The 22,399-nt window shown below is 38.3% G+C and overlaps 1 protein-coding gene across 2 annotated transcripts in view; it reads left to right on the top strand.

Moving 5' to 3' along the window:
• The window catches only part of Nfatc3 (nuclear factor of activated T cells 3), an 84,849-nt gene that overhangs the window by 31,755 nt on the left and 30,695 nt on the right, over positions 1 to 22,399 (top strand). For both annotated transcript variants that reach the window (XM_006986839.4, XM_006986838.4), the window contains exons 4-8: positions 4,503 to 4,702; positions 7,153 to 7,325; positions 10,105 to 10,245; positions 13,734 to 13,789; positions 16,725 to 16,851. In XM_006986839.4, the coding sequence (XP_006986901.1) occupies positions 4,503 to 4,702; positions 7,153 to 7,325; positions 10,105 to 10,245; positions 13,734 to 13,789; positions 16,725 to 16,851 (697 nt within the window). The remainder of the gene's footprint in view (positions 1 to 4,502; positions 4,703 to 7,152; positions 7,326 to 10,104; positions 10,246 to 13,733; positions 13,790 to 16,724; positions 16,852 to 22,399) is intronic.

The following is a 22,399-nucleotide window of genomic DNA, read 5'->3' on the forward strand; positions in this document are numbered from 1 at the left end:
CAGCTTAAAGGAATTTGAAATGGTTCCCTCTTGTATCTGGGTGGTGGTGGTGGTGGTGGTGGTGGTGGTGGTGGTGGTGGTGGTGGTGGTGGTGGTGGGTGGTGCATGCCTTTAATCCCAGCACTCAGGAGGCAGAGAGGCAGGAGAATCTCTGAGTTCAAGGCCAGCCTGGTCTACACAGCAAGTTCCAGGACAGCCAGGACTAAGTTATATAAATTAAACTGTATATTTATAATATACAAATATAAACTGTATCAATATATTACTAATTCTGGGTGTCTGTTTTTGTTCCTCAAGAGGGAACCATTTTTTCCCCCTAAGACAGGGTTTCTCTAATTCTATAGAGGAAATAGGTTTAGTATCTTTTGAGAATGTAGCTGTGGATTTCAGCTGACAAGAGTGGCTGTATGGAGATGATACTAAGGATCTTCTGTGGGTTTGTAATGCTTAAAGGGTTACAAGTCTGGTGTTCTTGGGGCACTGTATGTCCAAACCTGAGTTGATCTTCAAGTTGGAACATGGACTTGGGCCATGGGGCATAGCAGACATCTTGGTCTGGAATCTCCTGTCATCTCTATGAGAACAGGACAATATGGTACTGAGGATGAGATATTATACAAGAAAAAAATCATGATACTCATGTTGACAACCAGCTAATCCTCTGAAGCTGATCCACCTTGTCAACCATCAAAAGTATACACACCAGAAAGAGCTCAGCTGATTTCAGCCTAAATTACTGACCAATCATGAGTTTATAAATATAGAGTAGCTTGTTATCCAGTGTTAGATAATTACTGTTCCCATGGTAGGCAGGATGCTGGGATTCAGTGACATATTGCTCATTGGCTTCCTGGTAAATAATAGGTACCCTATAGTTATTGATCTCTTTTCTCTCTTGTTGAAAGTTGCCTTTCTTCTTTGATGTTGTGTTATATGGTAAATATATAGATAGAGATTTACATGATTTCTGTTTAAACTCATACTCTACCACACAGAAACAGAAGGAAACAGACACCTACAGCTTGACCATTAAGCTAGAGACACATTAGCAAACTAGATTATCTGGTGGATATTGGGCTCAGCAGCATGTAGGAATCAGTGATTTACATTTGAAATTTCTTGGTTGCAGCTCCTTGAGCTACACACAAGCTCTCTTTCTTGGATGTAAGTAAGGAGTTGATTAGAAAAGTTATTGATGTCATAGAGAAACAACAGCATGGCAAGGTGTTTGAAAAGAGGACTTATCTTCCCCACCACCACCAAGGCACTAGATTCTCTCTCCTTGAGTCTTAGAAACAATATCATAAGGAGCTAGGCAGTAGTGGTGAATGCCTTTAATCCCAACATGAGAGGCAGGGGCAGGCAGATCTCTATGAGTTCAAAACCAACCTGGTCTACAGATTGAGTTCCAGGATAGACAAGGTTACACAGAAAAACCCTGTCTCAAAGATAGATAGATGGATGGATGGATGGATGAATGGATGGACGAAAAATAAAAATCATACAGAATTATTTTTTCTCACATCTGTCATATAATACCCTTCTACATACTATAGCAGAGTCATACTCTATTTGTTAGTGATGCCATCTTTTAGGTACTGAAGCTTAGAATTTCTGACTTGTTTTCTGTATTATGCTATATGTGGTCAATTACAAATATCTCTTTAGGATCTCTAGATAAGATTTATTTATTACCTTTTTTTCATAGTTTCTGTTATGTTCCTGCCTTTATCCCAATTTAAAATTTCAGAACTTTGGTTTTAGTATTTTTAGATTCCTAACTGGTTTCCATGTTTCTTTCCTTTTTTTTTTTAAGCCTAAGTGACTTTTTTCATGTGCTTGCCTATATGTTATATTTTTAACAATAAATTTATACCCTTTAAAAACTTCATTTAATTCCTTATAATTTAACACATGCCATTTTGTATGAAAAATATTAAAGCACTATAAGAGATGTAAATAAGGTAGGCTACTCTGAGGGTACCTTTGAGTAAAGAGCTAAATGCAATGAAGGAGGAGGAGAATATGAAGAGAGAGAACATTCAAGAGGAATAAAATACTGAGGTTAAAGCCAGGTATGGTGGCCCAGGCCTTTAATCCTACTATTGAAAGACAGGTGTATCTCTAAGGACAGCCAGGACTGTTACACAGAGAAACCCTGACTCAAAAAACCAAAATAAATAATGAATAAGTAAATAAATAGTAAAGTCCTGAGGTTAGGAATGATCAATGGTTCAAGTAATAAAGCCAGCATGTCTAGAGTGGACTATGGGAAGGAATATAGGACAAGATAAGAACAGCAAGGGTCCAAATCTCATAGGCCTTACATGTAAACCATCGGAGGAATTAGAATTGACTCTGAATGTAGAGGAAAGCTATTAGAGAGATTTCAGTGGAGGATAGGAATGATGTGGAGGACTGTGAGTTTTTAAAAATTATTGCATTTATTTATTTAGTGTGTGTGCTTATGTATGCAGACATTGGCATACATGGTGCCCACATGTGGAGGTCAGAGGACAACTTTTGCTTCTCTTCTACCATGTTGGTCTGTGGATTGAATTCAGGATGGTAGGCCTAGCAGCAAGTGCTTTTCCTGCTGAACAGCCATCTCATTTGACTGTGGTGGGGTTTTTTTTTTGTTTTGTTTTGTTTTGTTTTTGTAATAATTTATTTGCCAGGTGGTGGTGGCGCATGCCTTTAATCCCAGCACTCAGGAGACAGAGGCAGGTGGATCTCTGTGAGTTCAAGCCAGCCTGTTCTACAGAGCAAGTTCCAGGACAGCCAGTGCTGTTACACAGAGGAACCCTGTCTCGAAAACCAAAAATTAAAACAAAACAAAAATTATTATTATTATTATTATTTACTTGTTTTATGAGCACTGGTGTTTTGCCTGCATGTATGTCTGTCTGAGGGTGTTGGATCCCCTCCAACTGTAGTTACAGACAGTTATGAGCTGCCATGTGGGTGTTAGGAATTGAACTCAGATCCTCTGGAAGAGCAGCCCATGGTCTTAACCACTAAGCCATCTCTTAAATCCCTCCCCTCATCTGTATTTTAAAGGGGAAAAAATAAGCCAAGTGTAGCAGCTCATGCACATACAGAGGTCAGTGGGAATGGGAGACTAAGTCAGAAAGATTACAAGTTCAAGGCCAGCTTGGCCTGTATAACAAGACCTTGTTCTGAAAAATAAATACATAAATAAATATCAAAAACATACTGATGGGGACAATAGATATAAGAAGGGTAGCCGGGCAGTGGTGGCACATGCCTTTAATCCTAGCACTCGGGAGGCAGAGGCAGGCGGATCTTTGTGAGTTCGAGGCCAGCCTGGTCTACAGAGTGAGATCCAGGAAAGGCGCAAAGCTACACAGAGAAACCATGTCTCAGAAAAAAAAAAAAAAAAAAAGAAGGGTAAAATTATTTGTCTTTATGATTATAGATGTAAATATACTCGGAAGACTAGTGACAAACCAAATCTGACAGAACAGTAAAAGGATTGTTTATCAAATGAGATTTATTCTAAAAATGCAAGTGTAAGTCAGCATATGAAAATAAATTAATGTATGTATCACAGTAATATGAAGTGGGAAAACACATATTCATGCAGATTGATTTTTAAAAAGCATTTGCAGGGGTTGAGGGTAGCTCAGTGGTAGAATATATACTTAACCTATACAAAACCAAACAAATTTATCCTTAGTTTTAATTGCATGACTACCTGTGGTCTTTTGTCTCTGTTCATGTTTGTGTGTGCACATTTGATTGGAAGCCAGAAGACAACCTTGGGTGTTGTTACTCGGGTGCCATATATCTTTCACATATATCTGCCTGCCTCTGGCTTCTGAGTGCTGGGATTAAAGGATGTACCACAGTGCTGGAAGTTGGTGGCTATAAAACAGAAAATTTGAGACAGGGTCTCTCAACACAAGCTGGTCTTGAATTTAATATATAGACCAAGCAGATCCTTGAACTCATCATGATCCACCAGCCTCAGTCTGCCGAGTTCTAGCTTGACTTTTCAAATTTTTTGGTGATTCAGATGTTAGTCTGTCTATCCCTCAACCTTCCTCACCCACATTCCTTTGTAACATGTCCCAGTGTTTAAATCTCTTCACTTTACAATTTTGAGAGCTAGAGAGATGGCTCAGCAGTTGAGAGCACTAGCTGCTGTTTCCAGGGACCCAAGTTTGATTCCTAGCACCCACATAGTGTCTAACAGCTGTCTGTAACTCCAGTTCTAAAGAATTCTGTGTCCTCTTGTTCTCTGAGGGCATCAGGCACACACAAGTGCACAGGCATACATGTAGGCAAAATACTCATGTACATAAAAGAAAAATTTAAAAAAGATAAATTTGGAGAGCTTTTCATGGGTTACTTTTAATGGTTTTTTTGTAACAATATTTTTATGTACAATAGTATGTAATACAAATTTAATAGACTTGTAAGCTTATTATAAAATGCATGGATAATGAAGTGTACTTTTTGTGTTTCTTTTCATTTAGCTCCTGGGCTATAGTGAAAAGCCAATAAATCTACAGATGTTTATTGGAACAGCCGATGATAGATATTTACGACCTCATGCATTTTACCAGGTGCATCGTATTACTGGAAAGACAGTTGCTACTGCAAGTCAGGAGATAATAATTGCCAGCACAAAAGTTCTGGAAATTCCACTTCTACCTGAAAATAATATGTCTGCCAGGTATCTTTTTCGTTTTTTGTTGTTTGTTTGTTTATGTTTTTTGAGACAGGGTCTCATTATGTAACTCTGGCTGTCCTGGTTCTCACTTGTAGACCATGCTGGCCTTGAACTCATAGAGATACATCTGTCTCTGCCTCTAGCCAGATATTTTAAAAACTTTGGTAAAATGAGCAGTGAGCTAGCTCAGCAGTTAAAATCCTATGCTACTCTTTCAGAGGTCTAGAGTTAGGTTCTGAGTACCCACATCAGGCAGCTGACAATTACTGCCTGTAATTCTAGCTCCAGGGATATGGATGCTCATAGCCTTCACAAGCACGTGCACTCATGCACATCCCCCCCATCCCCCCCCACAATTAAGAATATCAATTTTTTTTAAACCTTAATTTTAAAAAAATCTGTTTTCTCTTCTTGAAACAATTCTCAGAAAAAAAACATGGTTTGTTTGGTTTTGGTTTTTAGTTAACTATAAAATACTCATTGTTTTAAGCTAACTTACTAATGTTATATAATTCTGAAAAGTTTGCTCAGGAGGGCAATAGATTTCATATTTCTAGAAAAAAGTTGGTGACTTCTGCCTATAATCTCAGAATTTGGGATGTAGAAGGGGGAAGAACAGAAGTTCAGAGTAATCCTTGAGTACATAGTGAGTTAGAGGCCAACCTGGGCTATATAAGATCCTGACTCAAAAACTAGGAAGAATGACCAGGCATGGTGGCTCATGCCTTTAAAAGTCTCAGCACTCCAGAGGCAGAGGCAGAGGCAGATGGATCTCTGTGAATTTGAGGTCCGCCTAGTCTACATTTCTAGTTCTAGGCCAGCCAAGGCTACACATTGAGATCCTGTCTCAAAAACAAACAACTTAGGAGTAAACAACAATAAAAATATTGAAGAAGGTACTTTCAATATATGGTTCTAGTATCTGTTTTCTTACCTACTCGTACCTTCTTCCTGTCTTAAAAATAGGGTGAACATGAATGTCAGTGTTACACCAACTGAAAACAGAGGTTAACTTGTTAGTATATACCTGTAATCCTAGGACTTAGAAGTCTAAGTCAAGACAATGTTTGAGTTGTAGGTCATTTGAACTGCAAAGTGAGACCCTATCTCAAAAAAACAAAAATAAGTAAGAGGTCATTTCAAACAAAATTTAATATGTATTTTCATTTCTAAATATGAGTACTTGTAAGTTTATATTTTTTTTTTGGAGGGGGTTCATTTCTTAATTTTAAGAATCATACATATATTTTGTTTCTTTTTTTTTTTTAATCACTTTTTAAAATTTAAACTTTTTTTGAGATTTATTTATTTTGTGTATGGGTATTTTGCCTATATGTATATCTATACACCATGTGCATGCCTGGTGCACAGGGAGGCTAAAAGAGGGGCTCGGATCCTCTGTGGTTAGAGTTATAGATGGTTGTGAGCTTCCATGTGGTTGTTGGGAATTGAACCTGGGTCCTCTGGAAGGCAATCAGTGCTCTTAATTGCTGAGCCATCTCTCCAGTATAATATTTTAATTTTTATTTATTAAAAAATTTTTTAAACCGGGCATAGTGGTACATGACTTTAATCCCAGCATTAGGGAGGCAGAGGCGGGCAGATCTCTGTGAGTTCAAGGCCAGCCTGGTCTACAGAGCAAGGACTGAGGGCTGTTACACAGAAACCCTGTCTTGGTGTGTATATTTACTTTCTTGTATGTGTGTGTGCTAAGTATATGGATGTGTACCATGTGTATGCTGTGCCCAAGGAGGTCATTAGACAGTGTCAGACCCTGTGAACTAGTGTTACAAGCCATTCTGAACTGCCTGGCTGGGGTCCTAGGAACCAAACTTGGGTTCTCTGCATGAACAGGACACCCTCTTAACTACTGAGCCATCTTCACAGTTCATTATTTTGTTTATCTGTAGGCCCAGGTTGGCCTTGAATTTAAGGTAATCCTCATGCTTCAGTCTTCCAAGTATTGGGGTTATAGTCATGTGCTACCACACTAACCTCAAAGATTTGTTTTTGACCAATTTGGAGTACAGTTTTTCTGGAAACTTTTGTTGTTTGGTTTTGAGATAAAGTCTCTTGTAGCGCCCTCCCCCCCCCCTTTTTTCTCTCGAGGCAGGGTTTCTCTGTGTAGTTTTGGTACCTGTCCTGAATCTCGCTCTGTAGACCAGACTGGCCTCAAACTCACAGAGATCTGTCTGGCTCTGCCTCCCATGTGCTGGGATTAAAGGCATTTGCCACCGCCGCCCCGCTTCTTGTAGCCCATTTTGGTCTTGAGCTCACTGTGTAGTTGAGACTGACCTATAACGCCTGATCCTCCTGCTTCTCTACCTAGCACTACCAAGTGCTAGGATTATAGGTGTTCATGACCTGGCACATTGACAGTGCATATCTCCACAGTTGAATTGTTCAGAACCAGTTTCTGAATAATGAAATTAAAAATGTATTTTTTTTTCTAGTATTGACTGTGCAGGTATTTTGAAACTCCGAAATTCAGATATAGAACTTCGAAAAGGAGAAACTGATATTGGCAGAAAGAATACTAGAGTACGACTTGTATTTCGAGTGCACATCCCACAGCCCAGTGGAAAAGTCCTTTCTCTGCAGATAGCATCTATTCCTGTTGAGTGCTGTAAGTGAGCTTGCAATTTATTTTAAGATTTTGATGTAAGTTTTGTGTGTTTTGATTAAAACAAGGTATATATATATATATATATAATAGACAGGTATTGAGTCTAAGTTACTGTTTTGTTTTTCTGACATGAAAATAAGCTAACAAGGTGAGAAGAGTAGTAATTTTATGTTAAACAATATCTTCTCACTGTAGTTTGATTCTAGGCAGCTATGTGACTATAGAGAAACTTTTTTCTTCTCTGCTTCCCTATCTTTTTTGTCTCCCATCTTACATTTCTCTTGGCTTCAAACCCAAGCCTCTGTGTTGGGATCAGTATAGGTTTGGGCTACCTTGTCTAGCGATCTTAGTTAGGTTTTTCATTACTGTGAAGAGACACCATGACCATAGCAACTCTTAAAAAGAAAACATTTAATTGGGGTGGTTTGCTTACAGTTTCACAGGTTTAGTTCATTATCATCATGATGGGGAGCATAGTGGCGTGCAGGTAGACATGGTAGTGACTACATCTTGGCTTGCAGGTAACAAGAAGTTGACTGACAGCCACACTGAGGGAAGCTTGAGCAAAAGAGACCTCAAAGCCCACCCCCATAGTGACACTTCCTCCAACAAGGCCATACCCACTCCAACAAAGCCACACATCTTATTAGTACCACTCCCTGTGAGATTATGGGGGCCAGTTATATTCAGACTACCACAGTAGCTATAAATGAAAACATCTGAGGATCCTGTCATGAAACTATGATCTTGATGCTTTTAGTTGTCATTTAAGGTTATCTTTGTTTTATTTAAATGTTAACCTTCATATAATAGCATCCTGATTTGCAAGCTTACTCCTCAGCTGAATAAGAATTAACGATATTGATTGGTTGGTTGGTTGGTTGGTTGGTTGGTTGGTTGGAGACAAGGTCTCACTATGTAACACTGGCTGGCCTGGAACTCTCTCTGTAGATCAAGCTGCTGGTCTTAAACTCACAGAATTCACCTCCCTTTCCCTCCAAAATGCTGAGATTAAAGGCATGTACCTACACGACAAGCTAAAGGATTTTGTTTGTTTTTGTTTTTTTATACTATAAAATTATTATGACATCCATTTCAAAAAGTGGGTGATTTTTTTCCTCTGATTTACAAACATAAGATACGAGAAAAGGTCCTAGAACTTGAGGTGCAGTCAAGCCTGGTAGACCTGTATGTAGGTCTCAGAAGGTTAGCTGGTATGACTGAATAATTGAGAATGATGTAAACAGGTATAGTGGAAACTGAGACAAAGATAGCTCATGTATTCATGCAATGTTATTTGTCTGTTGATGGACTTGTGCTTAGAATACAAGTATTACTAGTACCTTATGGTTATTACTGTGGTTTTGTTACACACACACACACAAATTTTTTATTTTATATTTTATTTTATGTGTATGTTTTGCTTTCATGTGTGTATATGTAACACATATGTGCATTGTGCCTGGAGAGGTCAGGAGAGGTTGTCTGATCCCCAGGAACTGGAGTCACAGGTAGTTGTGAACCACCATGTGGGTGGTGGGAATTGAACTCCAATTTTCTGAAAGAGCAACATGTGCTCTTTTCTTTTTTGTTTGTGTTTTGTTTTGTTTGAGATAAGGTCTCACTATGTAGCTTTGGCTGGCCTGAAGCTTACTATGTAGACCAGGCTAGCCTTGACCTCACAGAGATCCACCCTCCTTCTGCCTCTCAAGTGCTGAGACTAAAAGTATGCATCACCACAGTCGGCTCACAAGTGCTCTTTAACAACTGAGCCAGATCAAGAGCCCGCGTTTTATTTTGGAAAAAGGAAAGGAAAAACTGTTACACACACACACACACACACACACACACACACACACACACACACACACAAGAAAAATATAGCTTAGCAGTTCAGAACAGGAAGTAGCAGGTGAGGATAGAACAAAAACCACTTTTGGATAGTTCAGTGACACTGCATTAGAAGATCAGATCATGTTCCTCAAACCTGTGGAGGTAGAGAAATGCAGTCATTGCAGAAACACGGCTCCTTTTAGAAATTAAACAGTAAAATATGTGTTTCATTTATGTTTTAGTTATTTATTTTAAAAATTGTCTACCACATGAACCTAATGTTGTGATGATGGTTGAGTATTCTCTTAAGGAAAGGGTTGTTCGTCCTAAAGTTGTTATTTAGATTTGTCTTCTCTTAATTGTTCATAGTTTAATTACATAGCTTTGGATTTGATTTTTTTTTTTAAGATTTATCTATTTATTGAATATACAGTGTTCTGTCTGCATGTATGCCTGCACACCAGAAGAGACCACCAGATCTCATTACAGATGCTTGTGTGGAGCCACCATGTGGTTGCTGGGAATTGATCTCAGGACCTCTGGAAAAGCAGCCAGTGCTCTTACCTGCTGAGTCATCTCTCCAGGCCCTGGACTTGATTTTTTGTAGTTAGATTTGTAAATTTTAACAATTCTGTGGAAAACATATGCTCAAGAGGTTAAATTAAAAATAAAATATTAGGTAAATGTATGGGAGCCAATATGAAGTTAAAGACCTTAACTTTATCAGGTTTTTTTGCGGTTGTAGTCTAAGAAATAATTTTGTACCAATTTGTATAACTTTCTTGTTTCTAAACATGTTAGCTATTTTAATAAGAATTATTACCATTGTCTTGAATTTCAGAAGCCTAAATTAATTAATCTCAATATTTATTTTGTAGTTTGAGCTCATCTTGTATATGTGAAATATTTAAAAATAATATTTTGTTTTTCTTAACTCTTAAAATAGCTCAGCGATCTGCTCAAGAGCTCCCTCATATTGAGAAGTACAGTATCAACAGTTGCTCTGTCAATGGAGGCCATGAAATGGTTGTGACTGGATCTAATTTTCTTCCAGAATCCAAAATCATTTTTCTTGAAAAAGGACAAGGTAACTAATAAAATATACAAATTAACTTCAGTCTAAATGATGAAAGAATGAAATAAATAATGTATATATTTCAGTCATTTTAATCACCAAATAGTTTTCCTAAAGCCATGGGCATTATCTAAGCACTGGGTATAATTGAGAACTTACAGTTAATAAATTTACATATGAATATTAAATTCTCTTTAATGGCATATTAAAAATAGAATTCATTTAGCATTTCTTTTTTTGGTTTTTCAAGACGGGATTTCTCTGCGTAGGTTTGGTGCCTGTCCTGGATCTCGCTTTGTAGACCAGGCTGGCCTCAAACTCACAGAGATCCGCCTGGCTCTGCCTCCCAAGTGCTGGGATTAAAGACGTGTTCCACCACCACCCAGCCATCTAGCATTTCTACTCCTTGATACACACTCAGAAAACAGAGAACATGCCACACAAAAGCTGAGATACAAATGTTTATGGCAGAATTGTTCATAATAGCTCCAAAATGGAAAGAATTAAATCTTTACCAACTGATGAACAGATATAAACAATGTACTGTATCCACACTGTCCTAGTTTTGTCTCTATTGCTTTGATAAAATACCCTGACATTTAGGTGACAAAGGGATTTCTGGTTGATAATTCCAGGTTACAACTCTTCTGGTGGGAAGTAAAAGCAGGAACTTGAAGCAGCTAGTCACATCCACAGTTCATGACACAGGCTTCCCTCAGGCCAGCTTGATCTAAATAGTCCCTCATTGAGACTCTGACCAGGCAATTCTAGAGTGTGTCAAGTTGACAATTAAAATTAATCATCTTCAGACAGTAATGGCTCACACTTTTAATCCCAACACTTGGGAGGCAGATCTCTGTGAGTTTGAGGCCAATCTGGTCTACAAAGCTAGTTCTAGGACAGCCAGGAATGTTACACAGAGAAACCCTGTCTCAAAAAAACAACAACAACAAAAACCCAAAAAACTAATCATCATACATAAGTGCAATATTATTTGGCCATAAAAATTAGTGCAGGCCTTTAATCCCAGCACTCAGGAGGCAGAGTTAGGCGGAACTCTTTGAGTTCAAGGCCAGCCTGGTTTATAAGAATGAATTCCAGGACAGCCAGGGCTACACAAAGAGAAACCCTGTCTTGAAAAAAAAATTAATATAAAAATATAAATTAGCCGGGCGGTGGTGGCGCACGCCTTTAATCCCAGCACTCGGGAGGCAGAGCCAGGCGGATCTCTGTGAGTTCGAGGCCAGCCTGGGCTACCAAGTGAATCCCAGGAAAGGCGCAAAGCTACATAGAGAAACTCTGTCTCGAAAAACCAAAAAAAAAAAAAAATATATATATATATATATATATATATATATATATATATATATATATATAAATTAGTAAAGTGCTACTAATACATGTTGCAACATGGGTAAGTATTGACGATATTAAAAGAAGTCATGACATAATACATAGAATAAGCAATTCACTGAGATAGGAAGTAGATTTAGTGTTTTTGCAGTTGTTTGAAGTCATTGAAAGGGACTAGGGATGATATAAATGATCTAAAATTAGTAGTTAGTTGTACAACTCTGTGAATATCCTAAGTTGCATACTTTAAAGGGATGAAATTAGCCAGTTATTGTCAAAATATCTTTTTTGTTTTGTTTTTGTTTCTGTGTAGCCTTGGCTATCCTGGAACTCGCTCTGTAGACCAGGCTGGCCTCAAACTCAGATCTGCGTGCCTCTGCTTCCCAAATGCAAAGATATGTGCCACCATGCCTGGCTTAAAAAAACATTCTTGCGGGGGCGGTGGTGGTGCATGACTTTAATCCCAGCACTCAGGAGGCAGAGGCAGGTGGATCTCTGTGAGTTTGAGGTCAGCCTGGTCTCCAAAGCGAGTTCCAGGAAAGGTGCAAAGCTACACAGAGAAACCCTGTCTTGGGGAAAAAATAAAATAAAATAAATAAAAATAATAAATAAATAATAATAGGGCTACACAGTGAAACCTGTCTCCAAAAAAACAAACAAAACAGGAACAACAAAAAATGAATAATCCGACGGGCGGCAGTGGCGCACACCTTTAATCCCAGTACTGGGAGGCAGAGCCAGGTGGATTTCTGTGAGTTCGAGGCCAGCCTGGTCTACAAACTGAGATCTAGGACAGGTACCAAAACTACACGGAGAAACCCTGTCTTGAAAAATAAAACAAACAAACAAACAAAAAAAGAATAATCAGATACTTAGGGTTGCTGCCTGGCCTCTTGCTTCCCCTTTCAAACAGATCCCTCATCCTAATTAACCCTTTGGAGACAACGTCTCACACAGTCTAGGCTGACCTTAAGTTCTTTGGTTTCTTTCTTTCTTTCTTTCTTTCTTTCTTTCTTTCTTTCTTTCTTTCTTTCTTTCTTTCTTTCTTTCTTTCTTTCTTTCTTTCTCTCTTTCTCTCTTTCTCTCTTTCTCTCTTTCTCTCTCTCTCTCTCTCTCTCTCTCTCTCTCTCTCTCTCTCTCTCTCTCTCTCTTTTCTGTCATCAGTTTGATACAGTACAAATTCTTATCCTAATAGTGAAATGTTTCACTGATGCTTGCCCAGTGATTGAGTAAAACCAAAACTTACTATAAGCCACAGTCATCCTACGGTCCCCCCTGTTAGGTAGCCTCCATGGATCTGTGGGTTGCAGTCTGATTGTCCTTTGCAAGACCTATATGACAACATCAGAACCTAGTGATTCTAAACCTGCAAGACCTGAACAAACCAATGCAGAAGAAGCAGAAGTCCTAAAAATGACTTTAAGAAGATGATAGAGGCCCTTAAAGATGAAATGAAAAACCCCCTTAAAGAGAAAATAAAAAAAATTCCCTTAAAGAAATGGAAGAAAAAACAAACAAAAAATTAGAAGAAATCCAAGAAAGCCAAGAAAAAGTAATTAAACAGATGAAAGAAACAGTTCAAGATTTGAAAATTGAAATTGAGACAATAAAGAAGACACAAACTGAGGGAATGCTGTAAATAGAAATTCTGACTAAACGATCAGGAACTATAAATGAAAAGCATAACCAACCGAATGCAAGAGATGGAACAGAGAATCTCTGATGTTGAAGACAATAGAGAAAATAGATTCGTCAGTCAAAGAAAACACTAAAGCCAAAAAAGTTGTAACACAAAAATGTCCAAGAAATTTGTGACACAATGAAAAGACCAAAACTAAGAATAATATGGATAGAAGAAGGAGAAGAATGTCAACTTTGGTCTTTTTCAAGACGAGGTTTCTCTGTGTAGCCCTGGCTGTCCTGGAACTCACTCTGTAGACCAGGCAGGTCTGAAACTCAGAGAGATCCACCTGCCTCTGCCTGGGAATAAAAGTCTGTGCCACTACCTACCTCGCTCTCTTTTTTTTTTTAATTGGACACCTATGAGGAAAAATATTCTCTCTACCATTATTTGTGATGCTACATAAATTAGATTTTCTGTTTTCAAACTTGAATTGCTTTTAACTGTAAATTTTTTCTTTCAATAGATGGAAGACCTCATTGGGAGGCTGAAGGAAAAATAATCAGGGAAAAATGTCAAGGGGTAAGAAAGTCACCTTAATTATTTAATTAGTAAGAAGGATTTAAGCGGGGGCTGGAGAGATGACTCAGTAGTTAAGGACACTTGTTCCTTTTGAAGAGGACCTGGGTTCAGTTCCTAGTGCTCACATAGTGAGTACAACCATCTATAACTCCAGTTCCAGGGGACCTAATCTCTTCTGACCTCAGACACACACGGTACATATACATATATGCAGGCAAAAACTCAGACACATAAAATAAAAATATATAAATCTAAAAAAAAAAAAATTTTTTATACACTGTTAGTCACTTGTTGAACACTGTGTTTTCCCTCTCTTGCCCCTGAAAGTGGAGTTTTCTCTCCCTCCTGCCTGCTCCCAAATATTTATTTATTTTTTTAAAGATTTATTTATTTATTATGTATACAGCATGTATGACTGCAGGCCAGAAGAGGGCATTAGATCTCATTACAGATGGTTGTGAGCCACCATGTGGTTGCTGGGAATTGAACTCAGGACCTCTGGAAGAGCAGTCAGTGCTCTTAACCTCTGAGCCATCTCTCCAGCCCCTAAAAGAAAATTTTTATTTAAAAAAAGTAGTATAAGACTATGCATGGTGACATATGCCTTTAATCCCAGAACTTGGAAGGCAGAGTTAGGTACATGTCTTATGAGTTGAAGGCCAGTCTAGTCTTTGTTGTGAGAACCTATTCATCCAAAAAAGAAAAAAGTGTTCAAGAAACTCAGAAGATTGAATAATGTAGCTTTATGGTATGGGAAAGAATATTGAGAAAAAGAAAAGTGAATTACTATTTTTAGAAGTTTGGAAGTGTGATACTTTTCTGGTATTTGGATTAAAGTTTAAGAAAAATAAACAAGCGGGGTAGTAGTGGCACATGCCTTTAATCCCAGCACTTGGGAGGCAGAGGCAGGCTAGGTGTGGTGATACCAGCCTGAATCTACAGCACTCAAGAGGCAGACCAGGAGAATGATAAGTCTGAGGCCATCCAAGGCTAAATAGCAAGCTTAAGGCTAATAACATGTTCCTCCCAGCCCCACTAAGTGACTGTTCTGGCTAGTTTTATATCAACTTGATATAAGGTAAAGTCACTGGAGAAGAGTGAGCTTCAATTGAGAAAATGCTTCCATAAAATTAGTCTGCAGGCAAGCTTGGAGGACATTTTCTTATTAGCAATTAATGTAGGAGGGCCCTGTTCATTGTGGGTGGGGCTGCCCCTGGGCTGGTGGTGCTTGGTTCTGTAAGAAAGCAACCTGAGCAAACCGTGGGGAACTAACTAGTGAGCAGTACCGACCCTCCATGGCCTCTGCATCAGCTCCTGCCTCCAGGTTCCTGCCCTGTTTGAGTTTCTGTCCTAACTTCCTTCCATGGTGACAATAATATGGAATGATAAGCCAAATAAGCCCTTTCCTCGCCAAGTTGCTTTGGTCATGGTGTTTCATTACAACAATATTAGCCCCAATTAGGACAGTGACTATACTTTTTGAATAGTTACTGTCCTTTCTTAAAAAAAAAAAAAAAAAAAAAAAAAGCACCATCTTTGCTTCATTAAAAAAAATCAAAACCGGCTAGAGGGGTGGCTCAGAGGATAAAGCACTGGCTGCTCTTCAGAGGCCCTGAGTTCAATTCCTAGTACCCACATGGTTGCTCACAACTACCTAGAAGGAGATCTGGTGCCCTCTTCTGGTGTGCAGGCATACATGCAGGCAGAGCACTATATGCATAATAAATAAATAAACCTTAAAAAAAAAAATTCAAGCCTGGTGGTGGTGGCACACACCTTTAATCCCAGCTCTCAGGAGGCAGAGGCAGGCAGATTTCTGAGTTTGAGGCCAGCCTGGTCTACAGAGTTCCAGGTCAGCCAGAGCTACACAGAGGAACCCTTTCTTGAAAAAAAAGAATAAAAATGAACATATATGTTGGGACAAGCCCATAGTGATTTGTCATTAAACATACTTCCTAACACCACAGCTACCTATTAAGCCTTCCAGAATCCTTACTGAAAGAAGCTGTGATCTTGCATCTTGATTGGAATAAAGACAATCTTTTCTAAACTAGAAAATATTACTTTCTACATGCTTCCTAAAGACATGGAACAGTTAAACTGATGATTAGATTTGGTTTTGGATTAAGTTTTTTACTTTGTATGTACATATTCGCTTTATGTACTTCCAACTTGGATGTTTTGAATATAAAACTTATGCTAAGAAATCTAACCCAGGTACTGGAGATATGGATCAGCAGGTAAGAGCACTTATTGCTCTTGCAGAGGACCTGAGTTTGGTCCCCAGTACCCACATGGTGGCTAAGAACCTTCCATAACAACAGTTCCAGAGGATCCAACATCTTTTGCCCTCCTTGGGTACTACATACATGTGTACAAACATACTTGTAAGCAAACACTGGTACATTTAAAAGTTTAAAAAGAAAACTATAGTACAACTTGAGAATTGTTAAACATGATCATAATCTAAATTGGGCCTCCCATTAAGATATATATAATAACCTGAATGTTCAATAAAGTCACATATTTCAGTACATAGTATGTAATGAGATGGTATCTATTTATTTTAAAAGGTCTTAACAATGTAGCTCAGGTTGACCTTGAATTTGATCTATCTGTCTCTACCTCCTGAGTGCTGGGGTTACAAATGTGCATCACCATGCCTAAAAACTTTTTTTTTTGCTGCAACTAGAAAGACATTTGGGTGGGTAAAAATCAGTTTCTTTTTTTATGATTAAAGACTTTGTCTTTGTCTACAAGATGCTGATGTAAATAAATCTCCAGATGACTTATATGACTAGTTGATGTGCATAATTTTCTATGACGAGAAGGCCCTTGTGTTAAGAGTTAAGTCTCATGAGTTGCTCTGGATTTGGCAGGTGCATTTCGTTTTTAGTTCTGAGTATAACATAACCTTGCTTTCCTTGTTCCTCAGGCTCACATTGTCCTTGAAGTTCCTCCCTACCATAACCCAGCAGTTACAGCTGCAGTGCAGGTGCACTTTTATCTTTGCAATGGCAAGAGGAAAAAAAGCCAGTCTCAACGTTTTACTTACACACCAGGTACAAGAAGACAGGATGGTTTAGATCTTTATTTCATCATAAGAATCTTGCATTAAAATGTTTAATGTACGGCCAATGTATTTTTTTCCCCCTTGTTTTTCAAGACAGGGTTTCTCTGTGTAGTCCTGGCTTTCCTGAAACTTACTCTGTAGACCAGGCTGGCCTCGAACTCAGAGAGATCCACCTGCCTCTGCCTTCTGAGTGCTGGGTTTAAAGGTGGGTGCCACCACTGCCCAGCTCCAACATATTATTAAAATTTGTATTGACTTTAAATATTAGGATTAAAAGATGGAATATAGGTTTGAACTCTTCAGAAGTTCTCAGAAATCACCAACACTGTAAGAAGGGAAAGTGTGTATGTTCTTAGTTCATAAACTTCCATTGTGCTTTTACCACCAAAGAAAGGTAGTCTGTCCACTTCATGGTGTCTTCATTATTTTTTCTGAGACAAGGTTTCTCTGTTATGTAGCCCTGACTGCCCTATAACTCCCTATGTAGACCAAGCTAACCTTAAACAGAGATCTATCTGCCTCTCCCTCCCAAGTGCTGGGATTAAAGGCGTGCACCAACACCACTCAGCTCCAGTTTTTGTTTTTGTTTTGTTTTGTTTTTTACATAACTTATATTTAATAATATATACTAATGGTTACATTATTTAAAGAACAAACACTTAGAAAAAATTTAATAAGAATATTTATAGAGATCTTCTGTGGTAGGCATTGTGCTTGTCACCAAGACATAGAATAATAATCATTTTAAAAAATTGTAGTGAACCTTCCTCTCCAAGATTTATTCTTTCAAAAACTTGTTTAAATTTAAATTTTTTTTTTTTGTTTTGTTTTGTTTTTGTTTTTTGAGACAGGGTTTCCCTGTGTAGTTTTGCTCCTTTTCCTGGAACTAACTCAGTAACCCAGGCTGGCCTCAAACTCACAGAGATCCTCCTGGCTCTGCCTCCCGAGTGCTGGGATTACAGGCGTGCGCCACCAATTTTTATCTATGTATGGGTGTTTTGCCTGCATGGATGTCTGTGTACTGCATGCATGCCCAGTGTTGGGTGAGGCCAGAGAAGGCTTCAGATCCCCTGAAACTGGAGTTACAGATAATTGAGCCCCATGTGGGTGCTATGAATTGAACCTCAGTTCCTCTGCAAGAGTAATCAGTGCTCTTAGCCATCTCTCCATCTCCTCTTGCAAAAACTTTTACCTTGTATATACTAAGTGAAAAGAAATCAACATTTTATTTTGAGAGGTTGCTGGTTGTTTGTTTATTTATTCAGAAGGGTTTTTTTTGTTTTGTTTTGTTTTTTTTTTTTTTGAGACAGGTTGGTTCTCACTCGATAACTGGCCTGGGATTCAATCTGTAGCCCTGGTTGACCTAAAACTCTTGGCTATCCTCCTGTCTCAGCCTCCTGGATGCTAGAATAACAGGTATATACCACCACATAATACTGGTTATTATTAAGGATTATTTGTTTGTCTCATATATATAATATATATCAGACTGGTTATATTTTATTTATAGTCTGTAAAGACTTCTTATGTTTTCAAATCTTAATCATACAAAATTCTTGTGGCTAACGGGGTCGTAGAATTTTATGAGACTTATAAGATGTAATGTGTAACAGGAACATGACATTTTCAGGGCTTGAGATGTAGCTCAGTAGTAGAATTTTTGCCTGGCTCTGAGTTCAATTTCCAGAACCACCTGGGGCTCCCTATAATTAATCCTAGCACTTTGGAGACAGAGGCAGGAAGATGAGTTTCAAGCATCCTTGGGGTACATAGCCATTCATTCATCCTATGTCAATGAGTGGTTTAGTAGGGTTGTCTGTTGGTTTGTTTTTAATTCTTAACTGTGGAGAGTTAGAGTCATATGTCAGGAGCCCACAGAAGTTAAAAAGAAAAGTGACTCAAACAGTGAAAGTGTGTTTTAAATATTCAGGGATGGAAGTATCAGTGAATATTAAATTTCTGCGTGGCAGAGGTAGGTGGATCTCGGTGAATTTGAGGCCAGCCTGGTCTACAGTTCCAGGGCAGCCAGAGCTACATAGTGAAACCCGTTTTTAAACCAAAACAAGAATATCAAATTTCTGAGTAAGGTGAAAGGGAGTAAGGTTTTTAAAATATAGAAGTTAAAGCCAGCCACGATGACATATATATGTAATCTTAATACTCAGAAGGTAAGACAGGCAAGAAGATCATGAATTACGTCCTGGGCTATGTAATGAGACCATGTTTCAAACAAACAGAGGTTGGAATGGACTGAAGAGGATAATACTCTTGATTCCCATACTCATGAATTTATATATCCAACTCTCCATGTTGTGTTACTTTTAGGATTTGTTTGTTTTTGTTTTGTTGTTGCTGCTGCTGTTTGTTTTTTTGGTTTTGATTTTGTTTGTTTTTTTTTTTTGAGACAGGGTCTCACTGTATATCTCTGCCTGGCCTGGAATTAGCTGTGTAGTAGACCAGGCTGGTCTTGACCTCATAGAGATCTGCCTGTCTCTGCTTCTGCTTCTGCTTCCTGAGTGCTGAGATTAAACACATACACCTCCATGCCTAGCTGTGTAACTTCCTGGTGCTGCACTCAGATGTTATCAAGTACTATTATGGTGCAACTCATCTCTGTCCTGAATGAGGAAGAATGCTTCTGTAATTGCAAAAAAAAGAAGCAGTAGGGTGAGCAAATTAGAGGTGTTGATTACTACCTAATAGTGGTAGTAATTAAAGGGTAAAAGCAGACAGGAGAGGCCATGCAGCTTTCTTGTTACCACCTCATGAATTGGGAGGACACCTTAAAGATAGAGTCCTATTGGCATTACATACCAAATGAAAATCAGTAGAGTCTGGGGATGAGGAAGAACAGTGGATTGGACTATAACTATTATCATTGACACTTTATTTTCTGGGTAGAAATAGAGGGGTATATGCTGACTAAAGGAAGAATGGTCATACAAGTGTGTTTGGACAGTCCTTGTTATAGTCGTTGACTCTCTCTCTAGCATCTAGTTTTTTTCTAAAATGAATTTTGAATTTTTTTCTTTTATTTTACCAAAACACTCTATTACTTAAATATCTTTCTAAAATTATGTCTAAAATACCTGTGTGTTTTGGATTTCTGTAGACCAGGCTGTTCTAAACCTGTGATCCTCTTGCTTCTGCCTGTGTGCCTCTGAAGTAATAAAATTACTTCAGGGCCATGACACCAATGACATAATTTTTGAAAAATGGAAATGAACCGGGCGGTGGTGGCACACGCCTTTAATCCCAGCACTCGGGAGGCAGAGGCAGGCAGATCTCTGTGAGTTCGAGGCCAGCCTGGGCTACAGAATGAGTTCCAGGAAAGGCGCAAAGCTACACAGAGAAACCCTGTCTCGAAAAACCAAAAAAAAAAAAAAGAAGAAAAAGAAAAATGGAAATGTGTTTATCTCATATATATATAATTTATAACTGATCATTTTATCTTTTAATTGTTTTTATTGCATTGACTTACCTGTGTGTTGGTATGCATGTCTATGTGTGTGCTGCAGTGTACGTGTGGAGGTCAGTGGACAATTATAGGAGTTGGTTCTCTCTACTATGTGGGTCCCTGGTAAAAAGTTGTATAGAATACAACATTCTACTCTAGTAGTGCTGCCTGAACTTCTGTCCAGCCTATGACTTCAGATTTTCCACACAGGGAGCCCCTGCATCACATCAACATCTCTGAAGCTATTGAAACAACATACCAACCTCTGTGCCTAGCAGAAGTTATTTGTAGTAGAGTTACAATCAGAGCTGTAATTTTGGAATAATGAAGTTATTGTGCCTGTGGGAATATATAATCTATAATCTAAGTAATTTATATTTATTTGTTTGTTTGTGACAGAGTCTCACTGTATAGCCTAGGATGGTCTGAACTAGGTAGCCTAGGTTGTCTTCAACATGAGATACTTATTTCTCAGCCTCCCATATATAGGGTTATAGGCATGTGATTATGTGGCGAAAACCTGCCCTAGATTCAGGAAATAAGGTCTAGTTATATAACAGTGGTAGTACCCTTCGAGTAAGGGGGCTGTAGAGACAGTTTGAGGGTCATAAGCACTGACTGCTCTTCTAGAGTACCTAGGTACAAGGATCTCCAGTACCCACATGACCGCTCACAAACCATCTAGAACACCAGTTCCATGGGATTCGACACCATTTTCTGGTCTCCTTGGGCACCAGGCATGTATATACAGCCACATATTCAGGCAAAACCCATACACATAAAATAATAAAATAAAATAAAATAATTTTGCCGGGCGGTGGTTACGCACACCTTTAATCCCAGCACTCAGAAGGTAGAGGCAGGCGGATCTCTTGAGTTCGAGGCCAGCCTGGGCTACAGAGTGAGTTCCAGGACAGGCTCCAAAGCTACACAGAGAAACCCTGTCTCGAAAAACAAAACAAAACAAATAAACAAAAGAAAAAAAGAAATTTTAAGTATCTAAGACCAAACTGATTTCAAGTACTTTTCAGTGGGTTGCTTTATTTTTCATATAAAAATGTAAAACCATGCCAGATGTGATAGTATTCACCTGTAATCATAGCACCCAGGAGGCCAAGGAGGATTGCCTTGAATTTGAGACTAGGCAGGGATAGACAGCATGACCCTGTATCAAAGAAACAAAACAGAACTGGGAATGTCACTCAGTCAGTAGAGTACTTACTTAGCATGCATAAAGGATACTGTAGTATTTGCCCGTGATTCTAGCACTTGGAAGGTAGAGAAAGGGGGATCAGAAATTCAGAGTCATCCTCAGCTACATAATGAGTTTGAGGCTACTTGGGCTACTTGAAACTCTGACTCCAAACAATAGTAATAACAATTAAAAAAAAACTGTGAAAAATGAATATATACATGTCCATGGTGGAAGATTGCTAAGCTGCTGTGTTCATACGGAGGACTGCTGTTCTTTAAGTCCTGCTCTTTCACTTAAAGGAAAGCGTGAGTCTTCCCATGGTTTGAAAATCATTAGACCACTAGATGGGTTGTTGTGGGGGTTTGTTGATGGGGTTTTTGGTTTTGTTTTGTTGTTGTTGTTGTTGTTGTTGTTATTGTTGTTTTGTTTTTCTTTTGGATCCCTATATAAATTAAGAATTTAAGATTCTTACATAAATTTAAGATTTAAGAATGAGCATATATGTCATAAAAAATACCTGTTTCAAAAATTGAACTCATTCTAGATAAGGCCTCTAACTGTATTTTCTATCCAAGCAAGAGTAAATAAATTACCATGAATGAGCCAATAGTGAGGACTCTGATTTGTTCAGGTTATATACTTTAAAAAAGTAGTAATATTTGGTTTGACAAAATGGAACTAACACAACAGCAAAATTTTCAATTTGAGCATGCAGATGTGGGTCAGAAACATAGTAATAAGTATTGAGTCATGGCAAAGAAAAAAGGATAGATGTTCTACTGTAGTTTTGGGATTAAAGATATGTGCCACTATGCTTGTTTTTTATTTTATTTTATTTATTTTTTACTTTTTTATTTTTAAATTAAATTACTTTTGAATGATAAT

This window comes from Peromyscus maniculatus, chromosome 5 (assembly GCF_049852395.1).
Source record: "Peromyscus maniculatus bairdii isolate BWxNUB_F1_BW_parent chromosome 5, HU_Pman_BW_mat_3.1, whole genome shotgun sequence".
Taxonomy (NCBI): domain Eukaryota; kingdom Metazoa; phylum Chordata; class Mammalia; order Rodentia; family Cricetidae; genus Peromyscus; species Peromyscus maniculatus.